Raw genomic sequence first — 18,227 nt, 5'->3', positions numbered from 1 at the left:
ACCACTGACGACCTCACGTCAGTCCTGAAGCAACAGCAACTAACACAGAAATACTAAGCATCTGGTATTCAGGCCGACTGAGGGCTACGCCCTGCAGGATAACCCAAGTGTAATGACTGCAACAGTGAGTACACTCGAACATGTACATTTATGGTAAGTGTACACAACTGTGCTTTCTTTAAAGATGCCATTTACATTTTTGACTGTTAAACTGTTTGTTTTCCAGTGTGTTTTCTTGTGTTTCTGGTTGTTAGTAACTTTACAGATTATTCAAGCATCTGTGTTTGCAGTATTTTAAACCATTTTGTTTTATCCCAGTTCTGTATTTGGTTTGCACCGTTTATTCCAGAGTAGATTATATTTTTACTGCTTACTACTCTATTGTGCTGGGATAGCTGCTTGTAAGTAGCTTAAAACCTCAGCTTTGGCCTGCTAAGATTTAGCTGTATTCAACTGAACGTATAAGATAATTTAAATACCTTTTATCTGCACTTTTTTACAAATAATACAGCATTTAATTGATTTATCTGTGTTGCATTGAATATTAACTGAACTGGAAGTTTTGACTCTCTTTTTTTCAGTTAGTGCTTGCTAGAATAACTGCAGGTGGGGGTAGTCTCATTCATTGATATCCTGTCACTGCCTATTTAAGTGGTTCATTTTGAAATATTTTCTACTTAAAACCTCAGCTATGGCCTGCTAAGATCGAGCTGTATTCAACTGGACATAAAAGAGAATTTAAGTTCCTTTAATCTGCAGTTTTTTCAAATAATACAGCATTTTAATTGATTTATTTGTGTTGCATTGAATACTAACTGAACTGGAAGTTTTGAGACTGTTTTTTCAGTCAGTGCTTGCTAGAATTTTATTGCCGGTTAGTAATTGCAGGCAGGGGTAGTCTCTTTCATTGATATCCTGTCACTGCCTATTTAAGTGGTAAATTTTGAAATATTTTCTGCTTAAAACCTCAGCTTTGGCTGGCTAAGATCTAATTGTATTCAACTGGATGCATAAGAGAATTTAAGTACATTTTGTGCACTTTTTTCAAATAATACAGCAATTTAATTGATTTATTTGTGTTGCATTGAATATTAACTGAACTGGAAGATTTGACTCTGTCTTTTCAGTTAGTTCCCCACCCACCCTCCGTGTTTGTGTTTTGGTGTTAATCTTGGTGGCTTTGAAACTGCCCGCCCCTCTTGTAAATTTGTGTTTGGATACTCCTTCTGGGCCCATCTCATTTGCTCACTCAAGTGAGTGCGGTGAGATCATATTCTGATTTCAGGCACTCCTACTGTGTACAAAGAGAGCATCTGGGAAAGAAAAAAAAATAAACATTTTTAAGCTTGTTTCCTGCCTTTCATAGAAGTGGTCTAGACTGTAGGCTGCTGAGCCCCCAAGCCTTTCTGTGTTGGAGGGAAGCCTTCTTGCTTAATTTTGTTTCTTAGAACTAGCCAGTTTTCTAGTTGTAGCACTCAAATCTGTGTCTTTGAATTCAGCACTTGTTCAGAACTCATTGTTAGCACTAAATAAGCTGCAAATTACTACAGCACTCAACTTTCCTCACTTGTCTAGAGGAAAGCAGTTTTTAGTACTTAATAAATAAGCACCTATCCAGGCATGTCTAAGGGTCAGCTCCTGGTGATTTCTGCTGTCTTCCTGATGAATCTGGGCATCTTGGGGCAAAGAAGCAATTGCCTCATGTACACAGACAACCCTCTCCTCCTATCACCCAACACTACATCCTGTGAAAGATACACTTATATAGCCAAACTGGAAGCAAAGCTCTCTTCACCCAAGACTGGACTAAAGAGTCAAGAGGAGAAGGTAAACACTTGCACCACACCACATTCCTCACATAGTCCCCCAAAACGTTCACCACCAAAACACACACATAGAAACACAAAACACACACCTACATTCACGGAGGCTCTCAGTAAAAATATACCCAAGCATCAGGGACCTCCATAGTAGAAATACAAGCAAACTCCAGCCCCCAACACAACCCAAATGACACATAGCCCACAAACTCAGTGTACCACTCAACCACAGCTTGTAAGGCATAACAACATACCCAGCACTCTAGTCATAGGTGACTCTATAGTCAGGCATACTGGTGTTCCACTCACCAGGCTAAACAAGGAGAAAGTTACTGTCAGCTGCCTGTCAGGTGCCAGGATCCACCACATAACGCACCCACTCAGGTCACTCCACAACAAGTACAAATATTACACTGTCATTGTCCATGTTGGTGTGAATGACCTGAGACATACCTCCCTGGATTACATGAAAAGAGACATGGAGGAGCTCTCTGATCTTGTAGCCCAGGCAGGTATGTCCCTAGCCCTGAGTAGCATCCTGCCATCACCCAGAACGATACCACAGTACAAGGACAAAATGATTGACTTCAACAATTGGCTAAGCTTCTGGTGTCATTCTAAGGGGATCCAGTATTTATCTGCCTGGGATGACATGATCGACAGACCACGATGCTTTGTCAGAGATGGCCTGCACCTGTCGCCCTTGGGATTCCTGATACTGGCTAAGGCTCTCGTCACCCCTGTAGGGCCTTTTTTAGGCAAGGTTCAAGTGACAAATTCACCACCATAATAAGTACAAGCAAGCAAAATCCGAGGGTAATGCTACTCAGTGCTAGAAGTCTAAACCTCAAAATGCTCTCACTCGAGGCACTCCTTAAAATGGAAAACATCGACATCTGTGCAGTGACAGTGACCTGGTTCAAAGCTCCAGAGAGCACCCCAGCATTACCAGGCTATCCTCCAAAAAAAGGAAGCCAATCTGGTGGTTCTCTGCCATAAACAAACTCTACAACAGAAGAAAGAAACTGTTGCATTCATACTACACCTTTCGGCCACCTAACCCAGAACGAAGCACTAAAGGTGGAGGCATGTCCATATTCATTAAGGATATCCACACCTCCAGGCTAGTTGCACAGCATAATGCATCCGAGATTATCCAAGTGCAATTAACTCAGGAAAAGACAGCAATCCAGACTGTAGCTTGCTGCAGACCCCCCAACATGCACCAGCATTCCCACTCCTCATTTCTTGATACACTGGAAAGTATTAGGGTACAACCTAACACATTAATAATGGGTGATTCCAACTACCCCACCATTAACTGGGAAAACTACTCATGTACCAACTCTTTTGCTCAACATTTTCTGGAATTCATAAATTCCAACGCCTTAGATCAACTTATTCACACCCCCACCAGGGGCAGCAGTATCCTAGACCTGGTCATTACCAACATGGGCAACCGGTGTTCTACACCAGAGGTCAATTCCTCGTTGGTCAGATCTGACCACAAGCTAATCACCCTAGACATCCACATCCCGCCCCCACCCCCAATTAGGGAAACCCTCGTAAAAAAACTTCTCCAAAGCCAACTTCACACTTAAGACAGAAGTGGCAAACTTCATGACACCCATGCAGACAGACAATAGAGGTACAACTGCTGAATCCTACACAAATGCACTTTTTATGCACTTACACGAGTGCATGGATCATGCTATCCTCCAAAAAAAGGAAGCCAATCTGGTGGGTCTCTGCCATAAACAAACTCTACAACAGAAGAAAGAAACTGTTGCAAAAAAAAGAGTAAAATCCCATGACTGGAGGAACTCCCTGGTCAACCTCAGTACGAAGCTTAGATCCCTCATAAAATCATCCAAAGCTAGTTACGAAAACAAAATTGCCACTGAATCTATAGACAACCACAAAACATTCTATAGCTATGTCAAGAATCTCAATGGCAACACTCAGATCTGCTCTGAGTTACAGCACAATGGCACTAAATATACAGAACCAACTGATATTGCCAGCATCCTGGCAGATAGGTTCAGTGCTAACTTTACTCCCCTCTCACCCCCTAGAGGGCCCATCTCTATACCGGAAGAATGCAACGTTCCTGTAATCACAGCTGCACAGGTAAAAAACACACTCTCCAAAGCCAAAAACACAGCATCCATGGACCTGACAATATCCCAGGCTGCGTTCTACACAAACTACAGAATGAACTGGCACCCTACCTAAGTACCATGTTCAATCATATACTCACCTCAGGCTTTGTGCCCACTGAATGGCGCACCATGATGGTTATCCCACTCCAGAAAGGGGGAGCCATGACGGACCCCGGGAACTACTGCCCCGTTAGCCTGACAAGCCTGGTCTGCAAGGCCATGGAATGTATCATCATGGAACTCATAAACAAAGACATTGGTAATCTCCAAACTCTGGACCCTACCCAGTTCAGATTTGTAAAAGGCAGATCATGTCTCCTAAACCTGATTGACTTCTTTTGAAGCAGTCACCAAAGCCATCGATGAGGGTAAGGTGGTTCACACAGCTTATCTAGATTTCACCAAGGCTTTCGATCTCATCCCCCACTCTGGAATTATAGATAAGCTTACTAAACTAGGTATAAATCCGTATGTCACAAGATGGGTTGCCAACTGGCTCATGGACAGAACCCACACTGTGAAAGTAGCAGACTCCAAATCCAACTTCAGACCAGTGACAAGTGGAGTACCACAGGGTTTAGTCCTGGGTCATCTCCTGTTTGGGATCTACTTCTCTGAAGTACAAGCTAACAAAGTTTGCAGATGACTGCAAATTAGGAGCCATAATCAAAACTCCTAACGATGTGGACATACTACAAAAGGGCCTCACTGGGACAGATACCTGGTGTCAAAGCCATGGCCTGAAGCTCAATGCCAAAAAGTGTATTGTCATTCCCTTTGGTAAAAACTCTGTACTCATAAACCACCACATAGCTGGTAGTCTACTTAATGCTGAAAATGTGATGAGACCTTGGAACACAGGTGGATAGTAGTCTCTCCTTTGATAATAGCATCGCCACAGTGGTCAGGAAATCCTTTTACGTGGTTCACCTCATCACAAAAGGTTTCTCATCCAGAAAAAAGAGGTCATTGTTCCCTTCTACTCGTCACTCATTAGACCCATTATAGAGTACAACGCCCCTTTTGGTATGTACCTCACAATTCATCAACAACAACTGGAAAGGCCACAGAAATACCTCACAAAGAGGATTACTGGCCTCAAACAGATGCCCTACGCAGACCGTCTCGAAAAACTCCAGCATTACTCCATCACATATCGCCTACTCAGAGGCGATCTCTGCCTAACATACAAAGCTGTCAAACCCAGACATGCTCCACTTAAAGAAATCCCAATCCCTCCGAGCTACACGCTCTAGGGACCTAAACCTTGTCACCACAATAAACAGAACATTTGTATTCGGAGGCGTTTATGTGAACTGTTTGTGGCTTGTGGATTAAACTTCTGTTTCCTGTTTCCTCGGTTCTATGCTTTATTGTTTTACCTTCTGGGTCATCATACTGTCTAATTTCAAGGTTGTTTATCGTGTTGGTGACCAGGTTACCTTATTTATTAATAAACAGAACATGCTGGAAGGATAGATTCCTGTCCCCGAGACTTCCCATACTCTGGAACAGACTACCTATGTCAAACAGGGCTCCTCATTAGCACTCTTCAAGAAAATCCTTGATGACTGGATGAGAAATAGGAAATTCACAATTCACCCCAGAGATCACTTCTGGGGCTCTGCTCGACAGGGGCACAGGAAAATAATTTTCTTGGGTGGCGAAAGCCAGGGTACATTTTTGGCTAGGCTTATATAGGCCCTAGGGCCAATAGCCTAGTACCTACCTATGAAGTTGAGATAGTTTTGAGCTGCTGATTTCTAGATAGTTTTTACATTTAGCTTTATTTCTTGTTACACTAGCTTTTATAACTTGTCTGTAGCATCATTATTTTGCTTTATCACCGGGAAAAGCCAAAAGATACAACAACTTGCCTCTGACTTTACTTGAATTGTTTCATCATTTGTGCTTTGTTCTTAGTTATCATATTGTTGAGCCTTTGGTTGTTTGCCTTTTTGTAATGTGTCTGACTATCATCTCCAATTGTGTCTAGCAAAGTAGCTCTTCTGTTTTAATAGAAAATTACCCGTATTGGTGGTATGTACCATCACAGCAGTCACTGGCTGGCTGAAAGTGAAATTTGAATTTGCTGTCCTTGCTTTTAGGCACCTTCAACATTGTTTATTTGTGTAAGAATGCAGTTTTAATTTATTTGTGTGAATTTATCTCATTGTATGTTTATCAACATTGTGCTACTTTGTCCAGAGGCAAAATTGAGACCTAAAAGGATCCTCTGACCAGTCTCCTCGCCTACCTAATGGAGTAGATACATGCATGGTGTTAGGTATGGGGTATATAACTTTAATAACAGATAAATTACTACGTATATGTATGTATGTAGTTTTAGGTGTGGGTTATATTGCTGTAATGTTAATGCGATTTATATATGTTGTATAGTTTATTTATTTATTTTTAACTTATCCTTTGTTGACAGGGTTAGTCCCACTAGCCTTTCTTCTGGGGGGATCTGAGGTGGTGGTTATACTAATGGGGAAATTTGGCCAGAACATTGGTAATTTCCACCTCTCCTTTTTGATAGGTGCTGTGGGATCTTTTACATCTAGCTAAGCCACCACTAACGCAAACAGATTGGAACATTGGTTTAACATCTAGTCTGAAGGGCAGCACACTCCAGAATTCCATACCCCCCCCCGTATATTGTACTATGTTATCAGTATTGGAACATTAATCTAACTGGTTGTTGTGGGTTCGTCTAGAGAAGAATTGGTCTGAATTTTTTCATCCTGGAGGTTAGCCAATTCCAGTGTCTTTCTGTTAAGCCATTGGACATGATTTGATGTCACAAGCCAGCAGACATCTGCCAGAATTATAGAAACATATCAAAACAGTGAAGAGATATATTGGCTTTCAAAAGGTTCAGTGAGTGGAATTTCAAAATATATTTTTCAGCAGAAATATGCTTTATCTGCAACCACCCAAAATTCTATCACACAACTGGAAGCTTTGCATTTAGAAATCTGATTTTATTTCTCACTGCCAAGTGAATTAGAAACCGAAAATGTTCAGCTGCAGCATTCTTGAATGTCAGTGGATAAAAAAAAAAACATTAGACATTTAACCGTTTTGCTTTTCTTGAAGAGGATAAATACAGAATAGCACCACTTAAAGAAAATTTCAGGAATTATTGTGAGCACAAAAGGGATTTGTTATTTAACTGTCGTTTGTTCATTAGGAGAACACTATGACTTATAAAAAAAACTGCAGCAGTATTCATCAGCTTAGTAATACTAACATCTAATGACTTGGAATTTTGAGTTGCTGATAACAAGCCTAGTATTGTTTGTGTTATAACAAATAATCAGGCAAGGAGTGTTTTTTTTAATTTATAAGTACCCTTATAGAAAGCTGCATATGTATGCAGAACAAGTAAAACCAAAACTATCGGTGTGCATTTGAGGTAATTAAAATTCTAAAAGTATATTTGTAAAAAAAGATAAAAGTGAGTTAAATAGGATGAAAATGAGAACTAAGATGTGTTGAAGCAGTAGCTGGTATGAAAAAGAGAGGTATATGAAAATTCAAGATAGGGCACAGAAAAACAATTGCACACTTTTAATTCATGCTTCATGCACCAGTTGTGGCCCTAAACAGGAAAGGATGTTCTCTCCTGTATTTTAATCAGTTCTGCAGATTCTGTGTTAAAGTGGCATTTGGATGAGCTGCAAAAAAATAAAATAAAATAAAAGTAAATAAATAAAAACAAGTGTGCTCAAATAATGCAGGTGGTTGAACAGAAATATGGGCATTGTCTCTTTTTAGTGGTGACTCAAGGAGAAAAACTCCTCAAAGAAAAGAATTAATACTACTGAAATAAAACAGAGGACACAACAATGTCTTAAAGTGCATCATGAGTGCTGTTAGTACAGTCAGATATTAAAATGCATCAGAAGGGCAAAAGCAGGCATGTAAGTTATGCTTCTGGATTGAAATACTGAGAATTAACAGAATGCTGAGTAGATGCAAGTACAGAGTACAATATTTTGCCTCAAGATGAGTGTGAAGGCTGCCAGATCAGCTAGCTAAAATTTTGTAAATAATTCTGTGTCATTTGTGAATAGTAATATGATTTGCATGCTTGTTGCTTGTCTTACAAATGTAAGAAAACTATATGTTCTGTACTGAGCTTCAAGAATATAACCATAGTTCACCCTGCTGGAAAAGAGCAGAAATGTGTATAAACTACATGCCTATGCAAATGTATGTGTTGATGGTAAAGGCTGGAATATATAGACTCACCTTGCAAACTCTAAGCAAATAAAGATTTTTACGATGTGCTATAAAGTTAGTTTATCACAGCTAAGAGACAGGATGTCTAGTGCTAGGGGTTTCTTTCTATTGTCTTGAGACAGAGATAATTACTAGGTTTCAAATGCAAAGTGTTTTTGTATTGCTCTGTGACTTCCTAGCAGTTGTTTATATAAGAGATAAGTATTTTTGACAGAGATATGTTGAATTCTTTTGGTTCCTGTTAGCCTGGGAACGAAGGGCAGAAGTGATAAGAATGATGTAATCTGAGATAACCCAGCAGAAATGTTTGATAGTAATTTAAGAACAATCTCAGAGAGTGAATCAGTGCATTTTGTATCTTGTCTTGGACCTGTCAACATCCATTCAGCACTTGCATTTGCCTGTAAGTAAAACTTACATCATGGTATTTCTCTTAGAGATAGATACGAAGTAGTAAGATCAGTCTAGATGTTTTCTGTCTTTATGTGAGACTGTCCTGCAATGTTGTTTTAAAACATTTCCTGTGATTCTGAACTCTGCTGTCACTGTGTTGAGTTCTTAAATATTGTCTTGTTCTTTTATTTATTAAATATATTTAAACCTTTTAATTGCAACTGGTTTTTTAGACATATTTAAGCTCTGAGAGTACTTGCATATGTATTTGGTGATACTGTACAGGCCACTCTTGAATGGCATTAAAAGTTCTCGTGACACTTATTTGAACTGTATCATTACACAGTAGAATTGATCACCCTTTGGGAAGGGCCTTATAGTAGCTGATAAGTAGGGGTTCTGGTGGCAGTGCTAACTACCTTATGGTCTGGGAAGAAGGGGGCATAACGAGTAAACCTGTGCCAGCCTTTCCAAGGGGTGTGTTTGTGTATAAATCAAATATCAAAGTGTGTGTGTGTGTTTGTGTGTCAGCTACTTAGGCAGGGACAGGAAGCACTGGTTGAACAGGGAGAATGCTGGAAGGCCTTGGCTTAGAACCCTGGCTAAGGACTCAACTCTATAGTTGTGCCAGTGGGGAGTCTTATTGGGGATCTGGAGTGTAGAATATGAACAGCCAAAGCATGTGTTTCAAGGGAATTGAGTATGTGACAGTTTGTATAAACTGAGATGTACTGAGTACTGTGAACTCTGAATTGTGAGTAATGGAAAAATACTGAACAAACAAGAGTCTGTCTGAAAGCAGGAAATGTGCCTCTTATGGAAGTGTATCTGATTTTCTCTTTTGCCTGGAGATATGATGATGTGAATTGTCTTATGTTTACGGGTAAACCTTTGATTGGTTAATTGCCCTGTATAATCTAATTGGTTCAGTTTTATATTTCTGTACTGTCAGCAATATCACCAGTATATAAGCTTGTTTATTCCTTTGTTCTGGGAGTCTCCCTGGTGCTTTCCATGAAGCTCCCGCACGTGTGTACTGTAGTTAATAAAAGCCACTGAAAGAGAGAAAGAACTGTATCTGTCTTCATTCTTAAAGTAATGTACAACTCAACAGGAGAAAGAGGGAGAAACCAGCCCCAGACTGACTGATCTCTGTGTGCTGTTAAGGGAAATTGTACTTTACTGTGTGTGTGTACTTGTTATCCTCCCAATATGCACGTCCCTCACTGGTGTTAATGGTGAGGATTGAGGCTCATTGATTAGTGGACCAGTGCAGGGACGTCACAATAATTTTTTGAGCTCTGGGGCTAGATGGCTCTCAGCAGAAACTATGTGCTTATTTTGTGTATTTTTTTATATTCTGGCCACAATCTGGTACCACAGGGTCAAAATCTGATAATGATCATTTAAAAATAAACAGTACAAAATTTATTTTCAAATTCTCACACTTAGAATTCTCCTAGGTTTTGTGGCTTATTGAAAGCTAGGAATGGTAACCCAAATTTTCAGTATAAAAGTAAATCATGCATACGTAATACAAGAGTCTGACACTTTGGTACTTTGTAGAGCCTTAGTTAAAATGCATGACTCTGCTGATTGACAAGCTGAAAATCAACTGGTAGAGTATCACATACAGGAAAACCTGATGTCATCCCAGTGACATATGTGATTATCAGGTGCATAATAGTCTTCTTATCCACACTGCAGACCACAAAATAATGTGTGAAAGATAACTGGTCTTAAAAGTTGATGGCAAATGCATGCTGCTGTGTCAGATAATGATGAACACCTGCCATACCCAGATAAGCTTTACACTGAGCAGCTGCAGAGCAGAGTATATGCATTGACTCCACAGGATGTCATCCGCCTCAGTTCCACCATAGTGCCTTCTGCTTTTATTTTACCAAACATAATTGAAAACATATCTAATATTATTTTTTTTAGTTAGACACACACACACACAAACACAATTGTTTAATGTTTCAGGAGTTAATGGTTTCCTCTTCTCCAGCTTTACTATAACATTGTTACCAGCTTTGCCACTCCAACACACCAAGAACATAATTTGTTTATCCTTAAAAAAAAAACAACCACAATATAGGTGTTTGGCTGTAGGTAAAATGGTTAGTCTTCAAAAGGCAGGAGCTAGCCATTAATGTGTTGTACCTATTTAATGTACATACACCCTTTAGCTAATAAACTACCAACCAGCTTTAAACTTCATTAGTAAAATTGTTTATTTGAAATGAATAAAATAAAGCAATGCACTTTCTAAGATTAAATATGCAATCGTTTTATTTACTTGCACAAAGAGGTACAATTTAAATGGACTTAAACAGATACCACTACAGGTAGCTAAAACATAACTAATTTTATATCTCTCTGATGTATGATTCCAAACAGTAGTTGTGCAATCTCCCAGACAGTGCATTCCAGAGCTGCAGTCCACTGTGTATCCTTCTGAAGGAAAACTGACCAGTAGCTGTTGCTTTCTCTGCTTTGAGTCTCGCGTTCTGGGTTTGTTGTTTGGTTTAAATTTGGATGATGCTGTTCCTATTTGAAGCTTCTTAAATCTTTGTGAAGGCAGAGCATGCCTCATGGCTGTCCAGATTTTTGCCTCATATTTTTGTTCTGTTTCTCATAAAAATTTCTTTGCAATGATGACTGATTTATTTATGTCTTATCCAGGACAGGACTGGGTGGTGGATGTGAAGCATTTAGAGACTAATATTGCTTTTCTTCCATTACTCTTTAAAACTTTGGTGTGTCTGTGCAAAAGACGTTGCACATATCTGGAGAAACAACAGTTCTGCCTGCAGTCATTAAGGATTGACTTGACTAAATAATGACAGACATTTGAGTTTGACTTCATATCCTTCAAAAATATTTGTCCAGATTTCTTGCACCGAGAGATTGAGAGGTATGAAGCAGAGTCCAACATGCCAGTGTTTAATTAAATAAGGTACTCTACTCTTTGAACATGTTTGACAGTCCACATTTATGTTAAATTTTTTACTCTTGGTGCATTTCCACTAAAATCAGTCACGTGTTCAGTGCAGTTTTTTACATATATGTTATACATTTTGCATACTGCAAGATTTAGACCAACCATTACATTTAATGCATGTATGTTTAACTTAGTTGTGAATTTCACTCAGTCATACATTTCGCTCTGAAAACAATTTGTTTTATATTAATACCAGTTCTGTACAGTATTTTCCATAGAAGGTGCCTGTAACTCACAAGTAGATAAATGCAAAGCTTAGAGTTTAAGATGCATTTGTGATCAGTCATCATTGCAAAGAAAGACAACATTTGCATATGCGCTGTTACCAGATAACCACCACACATCTGAAAATTGTACTTTAAAATCCCTATCGGTACAATTCGATATAGCCCAAGCCACCTACACTGTCTTCTAAGGAGAGAGAAAACAGTCAGTAGTATGGAAATTAAAAAGGACCGCAATATTCAACTAAATTCATATGTATGGGAGACATGTGGCATATGCATGTGTGTGTGCGTGCACGATTCATGAGAGCTGGGTGGTGGATGTGAAGCATTTAGAGACTAATATTGCTTTTCTTCCATTACTCTTTAAAACTTTGGTGTGTCTGTGCAAAAGACGTTGCACATATCTGGAGAAACATCAGTTCTGCCTGCAGTACTTATTTTTAATAGACAAAGTGTTTTGCATTAGTAAGAGCAGGGACAGAAGTTTCAGAATCATATTTCCCCCTTGAAACTTGATTCTTATTATTGAATTATAAAATTCTGGTGGGAAAAATAAAAGCATTTATGAAATTCTTCAAGTCTCATGTAATCAGGATGATTTAGTACAAAGTGAAGCTAGACAATGCTCAAGTTATTTTTTATTTACTTTGCTGCTCTTTTGTTTTAAATTTGCAGTTCCTCACTGAAGAACTTAAAGTTGTAACCTTCTCATTCCTAAGCATATATTTCTCACCTTACTTGAGCTGTAGTGTTATGTTGTACAACACATAATATCACATAGTTCCTCTAATCCCCCCCCACCAAATTGCTTTGCAGATCCAGGTGCAGATGCCTCATTGTGTGGAATGGCTGCTACAAGTGCTTCAGGGACAAATGCTGTGCGCTATGGGACTATGCGGGAAAATGTGATCAATCTGGAAGTGGTCCTGGCAGATGGAAGGGTACTGCAGACAGCAGGAAAGGATAGACGTACGAGGTAAGAAAGAAGGTCTTCTCTCTGTACTGATTTGTTGTTTACAAGTTAGTGGTTTTCATTTTATATATTAGTCTTGGCAAAATCCTGCAGGCAAACAAGTGCTATTTTAAGATGTCTTGGATAAGACATAAATAAATACATACAAGGTTCTGATGAACATTCAAGATGACCTTGCAGAGGATTACTTTAGTTTCTGTTATAAAGTAATTTTGAGTACTTCAATACTCCTTTAAATGCCCTTTTGCTGCATTATTCTGTAGTTTTTATTAATCCTGGAGGAAAAAGAACCACTTTTGGCTCTTGCATCATAAACATTTCTCCATTCTTCTTCATTCTATGTTCTTTTCCCAGGCCAGTTAAGAAAATTATCAGTATAAAATATCACTGTCTGTAGTGACTTTGCAGCAGTCCTGGATGTACATAAGAACTGCACACTGAATTCTAAGATCAGCCCACACAGGTATGTCACATAAAACAGACAGGGGTCTGTGTACCCAGTAAGCAGATGTGCTGTTCAGAAAAAAAATAACTGTTCCTGTATTTGTCTTCTCTGAGGTCAAAGTTCACAGTGTTCTAACCAATGGAATGAGAAGCACACAGTAGTATTGTACTATATGACGGTCATGTTGCAAGTGTACTAAGCTGTTATATCAGGGTAGCACTCAAGAGTGGTGTTCTAAGAGGACCAGAAGTGTACAGAGCGCAGGGTGGCACGCAGACCTTTACAGTAATACAGCAGCATGGCATGCAGACCCTTTCAGTAATACAGCAGGATGACATGCAGACCCTAATGGCAGCAGAGTGGCAGGGGGGCACACAGCAAGGCAGCACTGTATATCTAGATAATAAGACTACATATTAAGATAAGTAGAGAGATGGTATAGTACAGCAGAGCAACATGCAGCCCACATTACACGAGCACCTTATGTGCTGCATGCAGCCTACATTCCACAAGCACCCATGTGGAGTGTTTCTCCCTGGGCCTAGTCGGACTTTCCTGGTCAACAAATGTTAAATAAATAAATAAATAATAAAATAAATAAATAAATGCAACCCACATTCGACATGCAGCCCACATTCCACAAGCACCTTGTGTGTTGCATGCAGCCCACATTCCACAAGCACCCTATATGCTGCATGCAGCCCACATTCCACAAGCACCCTATGTGCTGCATGCAGCCCACATTCCACAAGCACCCTATGTGCTGCATGTAGCCCACATTCCACACGCACCCTATGTGATGCATGTAGCCCTCATTCCACACGCACCCTATGTGCTCCACACAGCCTACATTACACAAGCACCCTATGTGCTCCACGCAGCCCACATTATACAAACACCCTATGTGCTTCAGGAGGTGAGTAGAGCACACTGTTGCTAGACAGCAGAGCAGCATGCAGTCTACATTACACAAGCACCCTATGTGCAGCATGCAGCCCACATTACACAAGCACCCTTTGTGCAGCATGCCATCAACATTACACAAGCACCCTTTGTGCAGCATGCCACCTACATTACACAAGCACCCTTTGTGCAGCATGGCACCCACATTACATAAGCATCCTATATGCACCATGCAGCCCACATTACACAAGCACCCTATGTGCTCCATGCAGCCCACATTACACAAGCACCCTGTGCTCCATGCAGCCCACATTACACAAGCACCCTATGTGCTCCATGCAGCCCACATTATACAAACACCCTGTTTGCCTCAGAAAATGAGTAGAGCACACTGTTGCTAGCAGAGCAGCATGCAGCCCACATTACACAAGCACCCTTTATGTAGCATGCCACCCACATTATACAAGCACCCTTTGTGGAGCATGGCACCCATATTACACAAGCACCCTGTTTGTTGCAGGACACAAGTAGAGCATACTGTTGGCAGACAGCAGAGCAGCATTATGCTTCCTAGGTGTACATAATGTATTGGGTATGCAATGTGGAGTGCAGTATTATAGGTGCAATACAGTTAGTATTCTACACTATAAAAGGAGATAATTCCTGTTGTACAGAAGTAGGTTGCACAGCACAACAGTATACCCCTCTGCATTGTGTAGACTGGTATACTTATATTTAAATGTTTGTTGGGATTGCTTAGATTTACAATAGTGTCACAGTTGCACTGATAGCCTTTTGTTGTAATTATGTAGACATATAGAGATCTCCCTTGATCTGTGGTGCCTCTCCAGTTGTGATTTAATAGCGTTGGGAGAATAGCAGATCTGTATTTGCTGTACACAGGCACTTTTATTTATGCTTTGTAGCTCTTTTGTCTATATATATACCCCTCACTAGCAGCCTTATTGTTGTGGGTTTAATTTTTCCAGGCCTTTTGGGTTTCTAATACGATAAGAATGGACCCTATTCCTAAATCAAGGTATGATAAAAGTTCATGAAATTAGTATTGTTTCAGTTTTTGATGTTAGCCAAGTGCGCTGCCCAGTACACGCAATGTTCCCAGAACTGACTCCTACTGCAACTCATATGGAGTTACATGTATCTGTCGGTAACATATCTAAGTATGACTGTAAATTCTTTTTTATAAGACCCATTGCTCCTACTATTATTGGGACTGTCTGGGTATCCTTCTTCCACATTGCCCTCATTTCTGCCTGTAAATTCTGGTATTTTATGACTTTGTTCTCTCTGTACAGAAGATACTGTAGTCACTGGGTGTAGCAATTTCGATGATCAATACTACTTTTATCTTCTTTTCCTGGACTACATCTGGTTTTCTTGCATCTATATTTTGAACTCTTGGTAATGGGTGATCCCATATGAAATAAACTTAATAGTTTTCTATAATGTTTTGTGGCCCATGTTTCTAATGCTTCTCAGCTACTTCAGTATTATAATGTTTGCACAATCCCCAGTGCAACAGTCTTGCCACATTATTATGTTTTTCACTATACAGTCCTTCTGCCATTAGTGCATCACACCCAGCAAAAAGATGTGCAACTATTTCCATTTCTGTTTTACAAAACCTATATTCTGTTTCTCCCACATTTTCAATGGGCTTTGTCAACCAACATGTACGTAGTCCACTATCCTGGGCCTCCAATATTAACCTTTCATCTTTTAGTTTAACTCCACCTCTCCTTAACTATTCCTGCAATTTGGTCCAGATCAACATGAGGTTGTTCCAAGAGTTTTATGTACTTGCAACTATATTTAAGAAATTTTCACGTCTTACCTTCTCATCTGATCCTTTTCCTTATATTTTTTCTTTTGTTTTTTGTCACATTCAGTTGCTGCCTGATTTTTGTCTACTTATGGTATTATGCTAAACTAAGCAGGGAAGTCATCTTAGACATATTCTTCTCATGTTTTAAAACTTTCACTACATTTGGATCTTGGTCAGGTCAGCAGGTATGTGTGCAGCCCTATGATTAAGGATCTGTACATGTATTCAATTTTGAGGATGCCCATTCCTCCTTCAGAAAAGGGGCATATTTTATCTTGGTATACACTGATTTTTATAAATCATTTGATAAGCATGAAACATTTTTCTTGTTTTCCTGCCCAGGTGATGCAGTACCTTTTGGGGCCAGTAAATCACTCCAAAACTTAAATTGGTTTATTGCCTGGACTTTTTTCCTGGGTGTCAAACTGTTTTCAATATTAATTTTAGTCTTCTAAAATATTCCTTACTAAGTTTCATTTGTTAATGTTTTATTGATGATCTGTCCTCTATTCCCAAATATTTATACACTCCCTCTTGCTCAAGTTCTTTTATATCACATTCCTGTGCCAAACTGATGTTTTCTTGGTGCTGCAACTTTCCTTCTTTAAAGTTTGCCATTATACATTTATCAAGACCAAATGACATTCTTATCACCTGAGAAAGTTTTGACCACTTGTAGTTGTGCTTTCAGTTCTTCATCTGACTAACTATATAGTTTTAAATCATCCACAAAAAGAAGATGAGAAGTCTTTACACTTTGTTGTTTTCTGGGAGCCAAATTGTAGCCATGACCTAATATGTTAAGTAGACAGCTTAATGGATTAAGGGCAAGACAAAAGAGAAGTGGTGACAGAGTCACCCTGGAATATCCTTCTTTGAATTTTTATCCCTGGAATAATAATTTGTCCTTTATCATGGCTTAACTGCAAAGTGGTTCGCCACTCTAATAACTGAAACATGGCTAAAACATACCATCACTGATGATGAACTATTACCCCCTGCTACAACATACTATGAGTCTACCAACTCAAGAAAAAAGGAGGATATATTGCCATCCTGTATAAAAATGACCTTACCCTAGAAACCAGACATAGTGATCACCCCAACTTCGACAATGCAGAAGTAATTTTTACCAAACTGAAAATGAACACCAAGAAACATGAAACATAATAGGCGTCTATATTCCACCTGGAAACAACATCCTCACATTATAAAATATACAACACTGGACTACAAGTACACTTTCCCAAGAAGCAGTTATCATGGGTGACTGCAATATCGATGGTCAACATGTAATTCTTACAACCCCATCAATTGTATTCATCTACACAATTTTACCCAACTTATACAAATGGCCACCAGGTTTGATAAGACATCTAACAAACAATCCATGCTAGACTGGATATTAACTAATACTCCTACCATCACCCATCAACACAGGCTGTCTCCCAGACAGCCTCAGTGATCACCCCCCACCACCACATTTCTACTCAGACAAAGATCATACCCTACAAAGCACACCATCTATCCACAAATGAGGAATACAAGTAACTTTAACCCTGAGAATTTCTAATCCACCCTCAAGTACTGTAATTGGATCCCCTGTCAAACAACTTCCCCTAGAGGAAGTAGTCACCTTCTTCCTAAATATCCTGAAGCAGTCAAATTCTTCCTAAATATCCTGAATATACTAGTACCTCCCAGATCCATAAGAATCAACTCTAACAGTGCCCTGTTGCTAAGCAAAGAAACCAGGAAAAACCAAAAACACAATCCGATAGGTAAGCCTACCAAGAGCTCAAAAATAAAGCAAAAAGACAAATCAAGCGAGATAATATTAACAACTACCGCTATATCCAAACTAAACACCAAAACAATCCAACAAAATTCTGGTCTGTCATTAATAAAATTCTCCTACCAGGCAAAGCCACTACCCCTTCTCCATCCAGCTCCAGTACAGATATCATAGCAACTGAATTCAAGAAATACTTCACCGAGGCTATTATCACCCTGACCACTAGTCAGTTCCTCACCACCACTTCAACCACCCCAATAATTCAGAGCAAAAACACCATCTCATTACAGCCAGTATCAACCGACTCCATTAAGAAATTGTTAAAAAAACTAAAAACAACCCTAGCTGCAAATAATCTACCAACAGATTTTCTTAGACTTGCTGCAGATGTAATTGCATACCCTG

The 18,227-nt window shown here is 39.4% G+C and overlaps 1 protein-coding gene across 3 annotated transcripts in view; it reads left to right on the top strand.

The window, feature by feature from the left end:
• LDHD (lactate dehydrogenase D) overlaps nucleotides 1-18,227 on the top strand; it is a 1,439,596-nt gene that overhangs the window by 967,779 nt on the left and 453,590 nt on the right. For all 3 annotated transcript variants that reach the window (XM_044081223.1, XM_044081220.1, XM_044081221.1), the window contains one exon: nucleotides 12,677-12,836. In XM_044081223.1, the coding sequence (XP_043937158.1) occupies nucleotides 12,677-12,836 (160 nt within the window). The remainder of the gene's footprint in view (nucleotides 1-12,676; nucleotides 12,837-18,227) is intronic.

This window comes from Protopterus annectens, chromosome 8.part0, assembly GCF_019279795.1.
Source record: "Protopterus annectens isolate FY-2018-M chromosome 8.part0, PAN1.0, whole genome shotgun sequence".
In the NCBI taxonomy this organism is placed as follows: domain Eukaryota; kingdom Metazoa; phylum Chordata; order Ceratodontiformes; family Protopteridae; genus Protopterus; species Protopterus annectens.
Note: the sequence above shows the minus strand (reverse complement) of the source record. Positions and strands in the feature narration are given on the sequence as shown.